General features: G+C 39.7%; 1 protein-coding gene across 1 annotated transcript; it reads left to right on the top strand.

Moving 5' to 3' along the window:
- Positions 1-9,541: 9,541 nt before the first annotated feature.
- mdh1ab (malate dehydrogenase 1Ab, NAD (soluble)) lies at positions 9,542-14,792 on the top strand. The gene is made up of 9 exons (XM_072436922.1): positions 9,542-9,618; positions 10,014-10,112; positions 10,461-10,557; positions 11,380-11,555; positions 11,678-11,800; positions 13,423-13,599; positions 13,715-13,828; positions 13,908-13,997; positions 14,420-14,792. Exons 1-9 carry the CDS (start codon positions 9,616-9,618, stop codon positions 14,540-14,542), a joined length of 1,002 nt encoding a protein of 333 aa, XP_072293023.1. The 5' UTR covers positions 9,542-9,615; the 3' UTR covers positions 14,543-14,792.
- The last annotated feature ends 1,140 nt before the right edge of the window (positions 14,793-15,932 follow it).

The raw sequence follows: 15,932 nt of genomic DNA on the forward strand, positions 1-15,932 counted from the left end.
ATGCCCCAGAACAAAGAATCACAAATCAGGGAAATCCATCCAGGTTGAACAACAGAAAAGTGATGTTAATCTAAAACAGAAAATCATCATGGGAACAAGCAGCTGCTGAGCCGTCAGATAAGGCAGCAGGAGAGAGGGCAACCAGCGCAAACTAGTCCCGATAAAACACACTACCACACACAAATATACAGTTACATAGGAAATGTGAATGCAACAACTGTTGAAATGAAATGAAATCAAACTTCTGCAACTAATGATTATTTTAGTAGTCGACTAGTATGCAGTTATTTGTTCTAATTTGTTCTCTCTTGTAATTTTAAACACATTTTTAATCAAATAAAGTTGAAATGTGGTAACTGAAAGCTTCTAGAGATTATTCACTAATTCACTAACTAAGTGTATCATTGATGAAGTTCAGAAACTGTTTATTATTTTTTTATACGTTGATTTAATAAAGCCACTGTCTTTGTTATAGGAAGGTTTTAATTTTTAAGAGTCTCTATGTATACTCCAGATAAAGATTAAAATCTTCTAAATACAATTATTTTTTATAGCCAACTAGTCGATTAATTGTTGCAGACAATGTAATGCATGTTATTATTTTTTGAATATATTTTGAAATCATGTCACACCACCCAAGTGCAAGTATGAAACATCGGTTATTGTTTTACGTTAACAATTAGTAAAATCCTGTTATTGTCACAGGTTGAATCTCATGTGTTGCTAATGACACTTCAACACTAATGCTCTTGTCCTTGTAAACGTATAGAGTCTTCCTTCCTCAGCTTAATGTCAGTTTATCTGTAAGTCTCCCACCTTTTTGTGTAGGACCGCGGGCATTATGAACTTGACCTGGAGAGTGGAAGTAGAGGAACAGAGCCCGGAGCGCACACTCGCATGCAGTTACAGACAGGTACTGTATGTCTTTTCACCCGTCCCATTACAAGACAAGAGGGTTTTGGTGGAGGGTGGGCAATGTGGCGCCAGGTAGGACGCGGAAACCTTTTCATTCATGCTCTCAAACACAGTCACCCAGGGAGCCATTCTCATGTTGGGGGAGGAAGAATAGAAATGACGGCCAAGCAGAACAAAATAAGGTAAAGGTAATACGGCTGACAGAAGTGACAGCTGTAGACTACGTGTGTGTGTGTGTGTGTGTGTGTGTGTGTGTGTGTGTGTGTGTGTGTGTGGAGGAGACAGGCGTTTTACAGGCATGTCAATCAGTAGTAAAATAAAGCTGTGGTGACATGGCTGCTGGGCAAGTCTCTTTGAGGAGTGATGTGAGTATGCGTGTCAGAGAATGTGTATTTGTGCTCAGCGGTGTGCACTGATGCATGTGTGTGCATGTGTGTGTGTGTGTGTGTGTGAGAGTAACAGGGAGATCACTTAAAGTACTATTCAAACTCCAAAGGGCATGCAGAGGTGAGGAGTTGAAAAGTTTAGGTGTCCAGAGAAGACCAGTCAAAACTGAGAAAATGCAAAGAATGTTATCAAAAGCAATACAAGTTGTGAAAGCTAAGATGTACGGAAAGTGCTTCCAGGTAGAAATCGTTTGGTCCGACTCAAAGTCATTTCCAGGTCAAACCCACAGTGATATAGCTCTACTGGCTTTACATTTGACATACACTCCATAAAGTACTAAACCAAAAATACAAACCAAAACATTATCAGCAATGGTCTAGAATATTAAACAACAATAAACACTTGGCACACGTTATAATGTTTTACAGTAGTTTATCAATGAGCAAATGACTGGTTTACAGGCTACATTTTATTAATGTAATTTGGAAGAAGGGAGTTCATCCAAACAAGCTGACATGGCACAAGCTATAGAAATATAGCCTATTTTCTTATGTTTTAGTAGTTTGTTGCCTGATGGGCATCACCGGACGTTTTGTTACAAGGCGAGTGTATTTTCTTTCTGATTCCACTTAAGTGGGACTTATTTATTTGAACAAAACCCTAATTTTGTCTATCTAGTATCCGAATACATTTTCCAGCTTTTTTTATTGTCTTTTTTGAACCAAAAATGTACGGAACCAAAGTCTCCAAGAAATGTAACCCCCCCCCCCCCTTACACCACTAAGCATACATCTTTATTCATCTTGGATTGTTTTTAATAATTTTCACTCGTTGTAATAGGTCCATTTTCATTATTTTATTTCTTATTTCCCTTTTGTGTGAAAAATAAAAGGTAATGATGGTAGATACAAATGACAGCTCTGTTATCTCATCTTAAAACTATATAAACTTCAAATGTTTTTTACTGCGTTATGATTTTTATTAGGTGAAGGTGAGCTATAAAAACTGATGGAAATATCCAAGTTGGTGTTGCTCATTCTTCTCCAGTGGTAGTGTAAGTGTGTGAGGAGGACAGAGTGACAGACAGATGATCAGAGCTCTCCTAAGCACATGTGTAAACGTCATTAGAGGAGGTAATGGAGGAAAGAAGAGGGAAGAGGGGGGAACCTGCTGCTGCTGCAAAGGTATTTACCCAGCGCCTGGAGCAGAAACACAAACAGCTCCATAATGACTGGGACTGAAGGGACACTTGAGAGGTTTGGACGATTATGCTCATCAGGTCTTAATCAGCCAGAAAAAGGCTTTACACGGGCCAAACTGTGCTCACTAAATGTTACAGCAATCCGTCAGTGTGAGACTCTAAGCAATAACCGAGAGCTAAAGCCACCTCTGCTGTGCTGTATTCCTGTTCAGCTAATAGGTCTAATCCTTGACAGTGTTTTACCAAAAGCAAAGTGCATCTGCCCTGCAGCTATGCCCAAGGGCAGGAAAGGCAATACTCCAAAACTAGCAGCGCAATTGCTGTCTGACTTCAAAGCCCTTCATGGGGACTGGGGGCCTCTCCGGTGTCTGTCCTCTGTGACATGTGTCAAACCCACTGCGGCTTTGTTTGTGTTTTCACAGTTTTGTCTCTTAAGCGGTTTCATGTTGAATGTCCCTCACCTTGTGAACAGCAGCACACATGACCAGCAAACGCATCGAAGACTGACATATGTTATTTAAAAGAAGAACAAACTGAGCAATTACATGCTATTTGTATTAAAAAAAACGACATGCAATCCTCAGGCTATTGTTGATCAAAACACACCGTGTTATGGTGGATTCAGGAGCATAAATAATATAATATTGGAAACAGCACCTCTATAGTCTTTTGAATCAACATAATACTATTTTGAGCTAACTTGAGCTAGCTTTACACACTAACACACATTCATGCCTGTCAAAAGGAGGTTTGGTGAAGTTGTTGTCAGAGGCACAGAGAAAGATGGGCTTGGCAGAGCAGAGGTCAGATGTACGTCCTCTAGTCTCCTCAGTGGTCTTATGTGGCTGTCACAAACTCACACACGCGCTGTCCGTCACCTCTGGGCTAAGGCCGTGACACCTGTGACACATCTCGGCGGGCCACTCTCTGACAGTTTGACATGGCACACAGCCACTGGACGTCTGTGCCACTCGGACCAAGGGGATTGTAATCTGGAGTCTGACCTCACTGGTGTCATATCTCCCACTCGCTCCTGCTGCAGTCGCCTCCTCTCAGAGGAGGACAGAAGAATCCTTTCTATCATGTCGCCTCAGCGCTTGTTCCCTGCTTGGCACATGTCTATCACAGTTCATCACCAGGGTCAAAGGCTTTTTATGGTCAAGTCAAGCTGCGGTGCCTTCACACTTTCAAACTAACTTTTGTTGCTGAAAAAAGGTGAAGGTGATATGACTTTGTGTTTGTGTTATTCATGTTGTAACACTTAGTTCTGGGCTTTTGTGCGTTTTATTTTGTAAAGCCATTTGGACACAGGTACTGATGCATTTTTCTTCTGATAATTGTCATTTTCAATTATTCTTTCTGTGAAAGTGTATGGTTTAAGAACATGGTTCAAGTCCTGCATGTCACGACAACCACTGCACAGTCAACTAGGACTCACTCAATGACATATTGCTTATTCCACTGTTGCACACGTCCTTTGCCCTCAAGAAGTTTCCTTTTCCACTTACTCTGAATGACAATTGGGCAACGCCAGAAGACCAACTCAACTACATCCAGAGACAACAGAGTGCACGGCCCTGATTCCACTGTCTGTAAGTTAATTCCACAGACCTGAGTGACGGACAGAAAAAAACAACTCAGCTTTTACATCAAACAAACAAAAACACATGTGTAAAGTTCATACAAAGTCAACCATGAAGTTAAAATTCACATCAAACAGAATAACTAACTAATCGGTAGCTTTTCTAAGCATAGTCATTATTCATCAATCAATAGTGAATAAATAATAAAGAAAAACTGAAAACCCGAAGAAAGCAAAGTACAGGACCAACTAAGGAAAGAAATCCTTATAACACACTTGACTCAGAAATACATTGCTATTGTTGATTTTAAAATGCAGCACGTCATGTTGCTTTTTAGATTGCACCTGAACTGAAGAGACCACCTCAGTCTAAAGGGGCAAAAAGCATGGCTCTTACAGGTGTGTTTGCAAATGCTTTGACTGACTCCCGAGACAATCAGTTCGACCACTGTGCCAAATTTCCCACCACTTTCCACTTTAATGTGTTTCGGACCCTCATAACACTTCCAAATACCCTTCTATACATGTACACAAGCTTAACGTCGTCTGGGCAGGCCAATCCCGTAGGTTCACCGTCGGCACGGCAACAAGCACTATCCTGGCTAACATCTGCTGCACGACCCGGGGCCACTCAAAATGGGTCTTAATCCCCACACAGCCGTGTTGTGGGGGAAAACATTCTTTCCTTTTAGTGAGAGCGGACAAACAGGGACAAGCAGCGTGGCTGGTAACCTGCAGGCTACCGGCCTCTTGGAAGGACCAGGAATGCTGACGGTGATGTGGCCCCATTTGAGCTGCGGCCCATTATGGTGGTGCAGAGGGGTGTGACCGCCAGCATCCACAGCAAGGTAGCACTAGTGGTCCAGTTGGAGGGATTTGGGTTTTCAGGTTGATGAAAAGGTGGTGGAAACAGGTTGGGTGCAGTGGGACATGGAGGGAGTGTTTAAAAGGCCAGATATGCAAAAAAAAAAAAAAAAACTAAAGCTAGAATGATTAAAACATGTGGTCCCTCTCTGTCACCCACTGCGAGAGTTTTGGATGCAGAAAATAGTTATGGAGACAATTTTGGTCATTGTTTGTTCACGTCACAGAGAAAACAGCTTCACAACAGTAAAAGTAGTTGACATGTGGTAATTTGCTGCCCCCTTGAGTCTAGAACACGCCCCGTTTCTAGAACAAGTCAAGACTTCTCATATTAAGATAAGATAAGATAAGATATTCCTTTATTGTCCCACATGGGGAAATTTCATATTAATGCTTGAGATAAAGATCTTGCTGAGAGATGACATGTGGAGGAAATGGAGACACAGTTCCATCAACCTTTTAAAAATGTTTTTGTCTTAATATGAAGTTTGATTGAGCAAATCCTCTTCACAGATCATTTCCTTACATAAACACACAGGGAGGGAGAGCCAGCGATTAAACTGGGATATGAGCTTTAACTGAAGTGTTTGTTCACGTGTTGGCAAATCTAAGACTACATAAAACCCTTAACCATCTTGACCAGAAATTTACCCAAAATAGTAAATGAAAACTTTGAAATTTACAAATAGAATTATGTATAGCATTGTGAAACAATATTCTGTTGTATGCTATTTTATTTGTGAGTATATATTTATCCCTGGTAATGTGTTTTCTAGCCCCTTTCAAACATCTTTAACAAGCTGACGTTCAAAATGTTTTCAATAAAGTGTATATATGTAAAAGATAATCATCAAGCTTTAAATTCTATCAATCCAATTCCTCTCTATACAAGTGTCTGTTTTATGGCACAGAAAGTCTCACACTGACACCTTGTGGATGGCTTTGTTATTACCAGAAACTTTAAGCAATAATAATTGAATAATGTGGCCCTCTTCCTTAAAGAGTAAAGAAACACTAAATCAGTACATTAAGCCGGGAGATTTGGGTTGAATTATTTGCCATGTCCATGTGCATTTCTGTCTGTGTCTGTAGCTGTGTGCAAATATCTTACCTGGTCGTGGACTATATGGTCGAGCGGCGGAGATGAGATGGAGATACAGAGGCTGGCGGCTGCGCTCAGTTATCTCTCCTACTGTTGCCCATGTAAAAGGGTCACTCAGGTGCAGTCTGCAGGGACAAGGGCAGAAGAAGACCAGAAGCAGGGAGGAGGAGAGAGTGCGATAGAATGAGAGCATGAAATGGAAGAGGTCGAGTGGACAAAGGACAAGAGAAAAGGTCAGCCAGCCACAATCATGAAACTGGGGACTTATCAACACCTGCCGCTCAGACTGTGCAACACACATAAAATGAATTAGGAGTGGAAGATATTGGTCAAAATTAATATCTTGAGTTCTGTTTTCTATCTCGCTGTTTTGACAATCCAAAAGAAATGTGTCTTTAAATGTATAGAATTTGTTGGGATACACAAAACAATAATATCATGATGAGGCATACGATAATCAAAATATTGCAAATTATATTCTACAATATATAATTGTTTAAAATGTACAAATGCATATTTACAACAATATTTTTTGTTGAACCACTAAATGCATATACCTACCATTTATAAAATACAACAAATGTAATCATCAAAACAGTGACTATGCATTGAATAAACATAAAGTTCTTTCTCTAAATAAGCAACAAAAAGTAAAAAAGAAATGGTCATGGTGACATATCAATGCTGCATCTTGTGATATTGATTTTAATTCAATAAATAATTAAAAGGTTGTAATGTTTTCTCTCCATCTTTTTTATTTGTGTCATTCGCCAATGTGACCAGTGTACAATTATTATACAATATTTGCATATTTACAATGTATTTTATTTATCTAATATATAGACAAATCACACAAGTAGCCTCAGTTACTAAGAATAGAAATAATAATAGTCACAATAGTAAACTAAACTATAAATAGTCTCCAAACATAACATGGATATTTTATCTATGTAGATTAAAATTAAGGTCTCTAAGGAGGTTGATGCAAATTAAATTATGATGGATTTAGGAATCTAATAAACGATGCCCAGTTAGTAAAAGATGGGTTTTATATACTTTACAGTGAGGGTTTATTTGGAAATAGCAAGCGTAATGAATATAATTTTAGTTTGGGGGTTTATTGAAGCTTAATAGATCTCCCAGAAGACAGAGGGGAGGGGAAGCTGGGATGTGGCAGCCAAAGTATGTGGAGAATATCGGTTTGATCCAAAACTGTTTATTGGAGTGCAGGGCCACAGAGTGTGAGTGTATGTATCTGTTTGTTTTGCAGTTTCAACAAGTGTCTGATATGCAGTGAAGTGACATCTATGAAGTACCTTGTATTGAATTAGTTGGAGGTTGGAGGTTTTATAATTGAACATTTGTGAATACAAATTTGTTGCCAGTGCTCAGGAGTGAGAGATTTGGATCCCATTTTAGTGTTGAAGTGACTATTGATTGATCAAATGATGCAAAAGAGCTTTACATTTTAGATGAGTGTTTATACGATGGGATGTGAGTTGGGGGATCTTTATTGAAGACATTTCTATTGAACTTGGAATTTGAAGATATTCCAAACAGAGCTTATTGACCAGCTTGTACATTTGAACCAGACCACCAGTGTTATTGGTGAAAATTATCTTTTATCAATTGCTTATTAACAAAAATGTATTTATATAAACAATAATATGATACAATACAAGTTCTCTTCAGGCAGCACAACATTTGCATATTACTGATAGACGTAAGTAACTTGGAGGAAAAAAGGTGCTTCCTTCAGTCTATAATTTTTGTATTTGCTGATATTTTACAATAATAAGCATAATGTATAATATATTAACAAATATTAAAAGCCCATAATCCTAAATGTGCTATGTGTCAGTTCACCCCGGGCCTGAATCAGTGAGGCTCTGGGTGGACAGGGTCACGCAGTGAACTGTTTTTACAACACACACAGAATACTTCCAGCCACCATGGCACAAGGGCTCCAGATATTATCATGTACTGGTGCTGTTTCATGTTTTCAAAAGGATTTCCTTTTAACAACTAACAACAGCTAATCCCCACATGTCAAACGTGATGGGGTGAGACGAAGACACCAACAACATAAAAGTCAAGGTCAAATGATCAAATGTGTGTGGAAATTTCATTTTAGATACAAAAAAATACTGTATGAAACAATAAAGACAAAAGGTGCAGTGCGGTTACTGTGAAAACTGAAGATGACAATGCTTTCTTCTTCCACAAAATGTTGTTAAACTGGCCAGTGTGATTTAGAAAGGCTGCAACTTAACTTAATTAAATAAATAAAACGTGTCTGGTGGTTTAAAATAGTAATTGTGATACTTTGAGTGATCACACAGTAAGTAATATTTATAATGTATTATATTACGCTGAATATGTAAAGTACAGAGAGGAATCTTTGACCTTTACTGACACTCTGAGGCCGGAAAAAATGTAATCGGAGGAGAGATCAGAGAAGCAGTGCCAGGAACACCACATTTGGGCCGTCTACCTCATCAACATGCAATTCAAAATACAAATGAAAGACATAATAACAGACATTTGTTTCTGTTTATAAGAGTTCTTCTATTAAGAGTTTTTTTAAACTTCCTATAAGTTATCTGTCCTTTCCCCCTGTATCTACTGCGTTGTAACACCGAAATTTCCCCATGTATGGACATTAAAGGCTATCTTATTCTTATTCTTATGATAAATAATAGAATAGAATAGAATTTGATTTATTATTATTCATAAAGTTACTACAATACGTCACTTGTAACACGATCATCAGTGCTTAATTGGGAATGAGGGAATAAATCATGCATCATGACTATTCTTACTTTATATCAACCTCTGGCAACAGTTATAAACCCGACATTTTATATCGTCGATATTTGCAGACAATGGATGAGATTGTTGTCAATGTCGGTGTGCATTTGTCATTTATATATTTAAATAGAAGCCTGAAACTGAGAACTTGTATGCTTACCTTAAAATGATCCTTCTGTCCTAAGTGTGGCAGACTAACGTTATTACTGAAAAATAAATGGATAGAATAGATCAGACCAAACAGAATAAATGCCCAATGGAAATCTCACTGTCCATAGCATAGTATTTGAACAAACGCTTTTAAAGACAAAATAAACTTTACAGTTGGGTGACAACGACAGTACTATAGAAGTAGTGCTAGCTGGTTTAGCCCGTTAGCCATGGGTATAGCTGCCTGGTTGTCGCCTAGCAACTAATGCTACGGAGCTAACTGCTGCTAATAATATGGCTGCTAACAACGATACTCACGTCCGCATCCATGGTCCGCATACCGGGGGCTTGTAAACACGCACGCTTTTATGTTCACGCCCAGTGATGCCCGCACTACAATCTCCTACAAGTAACATTTTGAAAAAAAGGATTTATTCATTGTTTTCTACGTAAAAAAACGTGTGTAATTAAAGAACTACAACTACCCGAATTCACCACCTGCCGTCAAATACGGAAAAGTGTCGCAAAACGGTGGAACAAGTTGGACGAGTGAAAAGAGGCAGTCCTGTTTCAACTGACATAGGACAAGAGCAGTTTGTGAACATGGTAAGTCAAACTGTAAAGGACTTCGTGTTGTTAGTTGCTTTGTTAGTTAAAGCGTTCTAACTATCTAAAACATAGATAAATGTTCAAAGTATTAAGCTACATAGTGACCACCTGTTACACGTTTTAAATTGAAAAAAAAAGATGACCTAAAATGGTTCAATCATTTGAAATGTTCACAACGTTTGTCATATTCCACTAAAGCTGTGGTTATTTATATAGTTTAAGATAAAGTACGGCTCCTCTCTTAAGTTGTCTTATGTAATCAAACGTAGGCTACTCACTGGGGTCTATTTTTGTTGTGTCCTTGGCATGTCCCATTGACTAGAATAGACTAGGGTCACCACAGTTGTCGTACTTTATATGTTAAAACGCTCTATTTTTGAACACTGTTTCAGGCTGACCCCATCAGAGTCTTGGTTACTGGTGCTGCTGGACAGATTGCATATTCCTTGTTGTTCGGCATTGCCAAGGGAGATGTATTTGGTAAAGAGCAGGTAAAGAACACACATAAATAACCTCTGTATATGTCATATAATAGGACATTTGTGCAGTTATATCCACCAAACAACTTAAACTTTTGTTCAAGCTAAACATATCCTAAAACTTCCATTATGGTTAATTAAAAATCAAGTCTTGCCGCATGTGCCCTTGAAGCTAGTGTCATGTAGTTCTAGTGTCCTGTGCCAAGGTTAAAATGACTTGATCAGTTTGGATCACAGCATCTGGCCTGGCTAAGTCTTCACTATTCAATTATTAAGCTGATTGGCTTTGATGTTTTGTTTTATTTTTGCATAATTTATAGTTGGATTGCGAGTCATAAAACTGCATGCTACATTTTACAGCCAATTGCTCTGGTCCTTCTGGACATAACACCCATGATACCGGTCCTTGAAGGTGTTGTCATGGAGTTACAGGACTGTGCCCTTCCTCTTCTGAAAGGTAATAGTTATAGTCTCACTTTGCATCAAGTTTGTTATACTGTATATTATATATATTATATATATTATTATATATACTGTATATGCATTGATTCCTAAAACCCCATATTATTTTGTTCCTGTGCACAATTCACTCAGTGGAACAAATAATGTATTAAACTTATATCATTGTGGTGAGTAACCAATATAATGCTTCTCCTTTATGACCAAAATCATGTGTCAAAAGTAAGAACCAGAATGCAACACAACTACCTTTTTATAGTAGCATTAGGCGCGTTCGGGATAAGCAAGACCTGCACAGATCCTTCCCTGCACCCCGGGAAGGTTTGCGTTTGACTTTACCCCAACTTTCTCTGATGTCAGGAGTCGAAACCTCTGGAATCCAAACCGAATCGACCAGCTGCCGCGACTCCCATGCGTTGTAATGCGTTATAATTTATTTATTTACAAGGCAATGGTTTGATCCTTTTTCACCTAGGCTTAAGCATTGAACTGTCAGTTTTTCCTCCTACCTTTTTCTGATACCTGACCTCCGACGCTCATGATCATCTTCCCTGGGTGGCCTGTTCACGATTTCATGAAGTTTTATGCATTGGATTAGTGCGTGGAAAGCCCAATTTCAACCACTTGTTCATCAAGTTGTTGTTCGTCTTTACAGCAGACTTTTAGCTCCGCCTCCGTCGATCATTCAGGCGAGGCGCAGATGAACACACACGCGCCTATTGTTACCTGTCATGTTTCTATCACAAATTATTGAAAACAATCATTGACAAGTAACTGGAAATGTATTGTCTTTTAAATCCTAATTGTTTTTTCCTGAAAGAAATCGTTGCAACTGATAAGGAAGAGGTGGCCTTCAAGGACTTGGATGCTGCCATCTTGGTTGGCTCCATGCCGAGAAGAGAGGGGATGGAAAGGAAAGACTTGCTCAAGGCTAATGTGGCCATTTTTAAGAGCCAAGGAACTGCACTGGACAAGTATGCCAAGAAGACTGTAAAGGTGAAATATAATGTTATTTTCCAAAATGTTTTGAATGAACTGTTTTTATTCATTATTCGTTATTAGTATTCAGTATTTTTAGTATGTGTGTTTTAAAATGTATATTTGACCTTCTTTGTTAGGTACTGGTTGTGGGAAATCCTGCCAACACAAACTGTCTCATTGCAGCCAAGTCTGCTCCCTCAATCCCCAAACAGAACTTCTCCTGTCTCACCCGTTTGGACCACAACAGGGCTCGCTCTCAGGTGTGTGTGCATTTTAATTTACCTGGTTTCGTTTCCGTCATTTCCGTCACATATTGTGCAATTGCTGACAGCGCAGGGTGTGGAATACTACAAGAGATATGATTTATGCCAAAATATGAGGTGGAGTAAAGCAACTTGAGGGTGTGGTCTGGTGCATGTCCAGAATCATAACTAATAAACTTCAAAGCTAGTGCACTGGAGTCGTGTTACTCTCTCCATATGGACGTCGTAATCGTAATGAAGCAACCTTCATGGGCATAAATAACACAAATTATAAGTTTAAAGAATAATGAATACGTGGGTATTTTTACTCCCACTCACGTAAACGGCGCTGTTACGCACTTAAAGCTCTTTGCTGAACACGGTCTGGGCTGGTCTGGGCCAGACTAGACATGCAGACTTGCATGTGCTCAGCTTAGAGAGGGTTTTCTATTTGGGAAACTGGATAAATCCCCAGTCACATCACATTCATCAAAAATTGTTGTCCCAGTCTGCGTCAAACTGGCACAGACTGACGGCACAACACAAGAGGATCTGCACATACAGGCTTTCGGCTCTGGTCCACGCAGCACCGAGCACTATGGTGTCCAGCTGTGAGTAACACGTGGGGCTTTGCTTCACACGACTCATACAGTCCTTGTTGTCCTGGACCTGGTCTTGGTTTAGTCTGGTTAGATTGGGACAAGCCCATCTTGAGGACATGCACTCCAATCACTGGGGAACTGAAACTGAGCTCGCGGCAGGGCAAGTGCCACACGGTCACGCACAAGAAGTCCACGCACACATCTCTGCCTGTAACTGTGTGACAACCATCACTGGGGGCTCAGAGACCTGGCACCGGGACTAATGCGGGTCATTGCAGCAGTCTGGGGATGTGCGCTTCGGGATCATCTGCTCCTGTGGCTCTGCTGCCCTCATTTATGGATCACAATTCGGGTTTAAAGGCAGAGATGTGTGCTGTATTCTGCACTCTGCGCCTCTGGGTTTTGGACCTGGGTTTTGGACCTGGCTTTAGTCTGTCTTTAGTCTGGCTTTAGTCTGGCTTTTATTCCGGGCAACCCGGGGAAGAAAGCAAGCTCTCTGCGTTGCGCAAAAACAAATAAAGGTAAATTAAATAAAGAAACAACGCTCCGAGGCTGAATTTCAATATTGAATTTTATTTATTTATTTGCTTTTTTAAATTTTGGGAACAAATGGAAAAAGTGGAAAATTAAACAATGTTACGGTATTGCTCGCTTCTTTCATTACCTGTATATGAGGCATGACTGCAAACATCTCCCACACAAGTGGTGCTATTGAATGCCAGTTATCAGTATTCAAATACTATCACCATATGTAGCAAAATGACGTCCTGAAATCAACCAAGTCATTGTTATAATTACCAATTAGAAAATTTAAAAGACATACCAGCAATCTAACAATAGGGAACAACAAGCACAAACCAACACTGCTATGGCAGTACATTTAAGCCCGTTTCCCTGTATTCTGACCAGACCATGTATTTATACAAAAACTTACATTTGTGGATATTTTGGCATTGCTTTTGTTGGAGATCCAGAGTTGTAAAACAACACTTGCTCCATTATCCTTTTTTCAATATATTTCCCTCTACATGTACATAGGTGGCAATGCGGTGTGGAGTTCCAGCCTCTCAGGTGAAAAATGTGATCATCTGGGGAAACCATTCTTCTACCCAATACCCCGATGTGCACCATTGTGTTGTCAACAAGTCTGGGAGTGAGACTCCTTGTTTTGATGCAGTGAAGGATGATGCCTGGCTCAAAGGAGATTTTATCACTGTAAGTTAATTTATATAATGGTCTGAACTGTTGCCTTTAACTTTTATGACGTTAAAGAAACCCCTAACTTATGAAATTATTATTGACCACAGTATTTTGTCATGCCGTATTGCAGACTGTGCAGCAGAGAGGTGGCGCTGTCATCAAAGCCAGGAAGCTCTCCAGTGCCATGTCTGCGGCGAAGGCCATTTGTGACCACATGAGGGAGCTGTGGTCCGGGACTCCTCAGGTCAATCCTCAGTTTCAAAGGGCCTCATATTGTGGTATATTGTTTAAGTTAATTGATAAACATACATTTCTTAATTTAGGGCGAGTTTACATCAATGGGTATTTACTCCACTGGAAATTCTTATGGCATTCCAGATGATCTTGTCTACTCATTCCCTGTCCACATTAAGGTAAGATTATACATTTTACTTTAAGCTTAGGGCCAATTTTTCCCAAAGCGCCTTAAAAAAGACCCCCATTTAAAACTGAAGATGCAAAAACAATTGGCTGGAGCCTTTTTGAAGTTGAGACTCAGTAGTTTTTGACTCTGATGTCTGGTTTACTCTAATTTAAGTAAAAACAAATTCTGCACAGAGGAAATCAGAATATAAATCCCGCCTAGAGTTTCTTTGTAAATCTGGTATCTGGAGGGATCGGCTGACACCAAAATGAGCATTAGTTGGGTTTTGACCATTCTCTTTTAAAAGCTGATGGTAAATTCACAAAAAAATTGTTTTAGGGATTAATCTTGACGGAATCCATGTATTTTTCTTTATACAAATGCTGACATATTTTTTATAATGAGATAACCAACATATTGTTCTGAACATAGGATAAGACCTGGAATATTGCCGATGGCCTGGTCATCAATGACTTTTCTCGGGCAAAGATGGACGCCACTGCAAAAGAACTGATTGAAGAAAGAGATACCGCTCTGGAGTTCCTGGGTGTATGACTAGACAATAAAGCCCCAGAGGCACGACTGTGACCTTCACACCAATACATAACTTTTATGTGTGCACTCCTGTGTGATTTACTGTGGTGGTAATGTGTCTTTAGTATAAACCTGACTATAGTTCACATTCAAGTTACATTTCAGGTTTGATATTATAGTGTTCAAGGTAATATGTTTCAAATATATTGTATGTAGTTAATATAACCACCTCTCCAAACACTGGGCGTTGTATTTCACATTTGAATAAAGACTTTAGGGAAAAAAGACTGACTTATTGCACGGTTGTTGTACAATTTGTTGAAATGTCAGCTTGACCCACAGAAATCCATGGCGTTAATGGCTCTCTCTGAGGGAAAATACGTCACACTTGTACATAGCATACATATTTACGTACATATTTGTTGCAGCAATAGTTAAAACTTGAACAATACAACATTTTAGCAATATTTATTTCCCACTAAAGCAGTTTTCACAATTCTTGTTTTTCTTTTTTCTCTCAATTCTTTAAACCAGGAAGTGTCAGACGCATATCGAACGTAGCCAAATACTATTGGTTGCTTTGAGTTACGTCACACAGATCTACTCGATGATTGGCTGAACTTTCCTCCATCGCCTGGTGCCAGTAGTTGGCTTGGCTATAGTTTATTTGAGGAAAAAATGCAACAAAATTACATTTTATTATAATAAATACTATAGTTTTAGTGGGACAATATACATTACAACATTTGCCTGTGTTTTCCTAAGTGAAAACAAAAATCGCTTCGCGTGCGGCGCTGTTCTGCTGGAGAAGTCATCCGCTCAGCCTTACTTTGCTCTGATCTTCACCTGTCTCTAACTCAGTAAGTCTTGACTTTAACGCGCATAATGTCTCCTAGTTTGATTGTGTTGTGCCCAACGTGCGCAGATTGACCACTGTGTCGCGTTAGCATGCGTGTTTAGCCGCTACATTCGCCCGATACGCACATTCCAAGTCAAAGCAGCGCCGCGTTCGCGCACGACGGGACCAAACAATCCACGCAGCAGACCGAGGAGGATGCTGCCGTTTTCCATGGCGCAACCCGTCCTTTATCTCTCACGTCCTTCTATCATTCATTTCCGCACCGTGGGCTTTCTCTCTGGTCTGCGCAGGTTTGTGATGGCGCGTGTAAATAAATGCCAGAGACTGTGGTCATAAAGTATGTGAAATGTGCTCGGTGTCTGTGGTTTGTGACGTGGGTTTCAGGTCAGCCCGGTAAAAGGGAGTGACATGTGCAGAGTAAAAGTGCTCCTACTATGTCTGCATTCGGAGGCTACACTTGTCACGTCCACATCAGCTGAGGCGCCCCGGACGTGAAAAACAATCGCTATGATTTAGATTTTGAAGGAGGCGCATGAATAAAGAACCCACTTT

The sequence above is a fragment of the Eucyclogobius newberryi genome, unplaced genomic scaffold (genome assembly GCF_026437365.1).
Source record: "Eucyclogobius newberryi isolate DKJ021-1_F unplaced genomic scaffold, fEucNew1.0.hap1 SCAF_8, whole genome shotgun sequence".
NCBI lineage: Eukaryota > Metazoa > Chordata > Actinopteri > Gobiiformes > Gobiidae > Eucyclogobius > Eucyclogobius newberryi.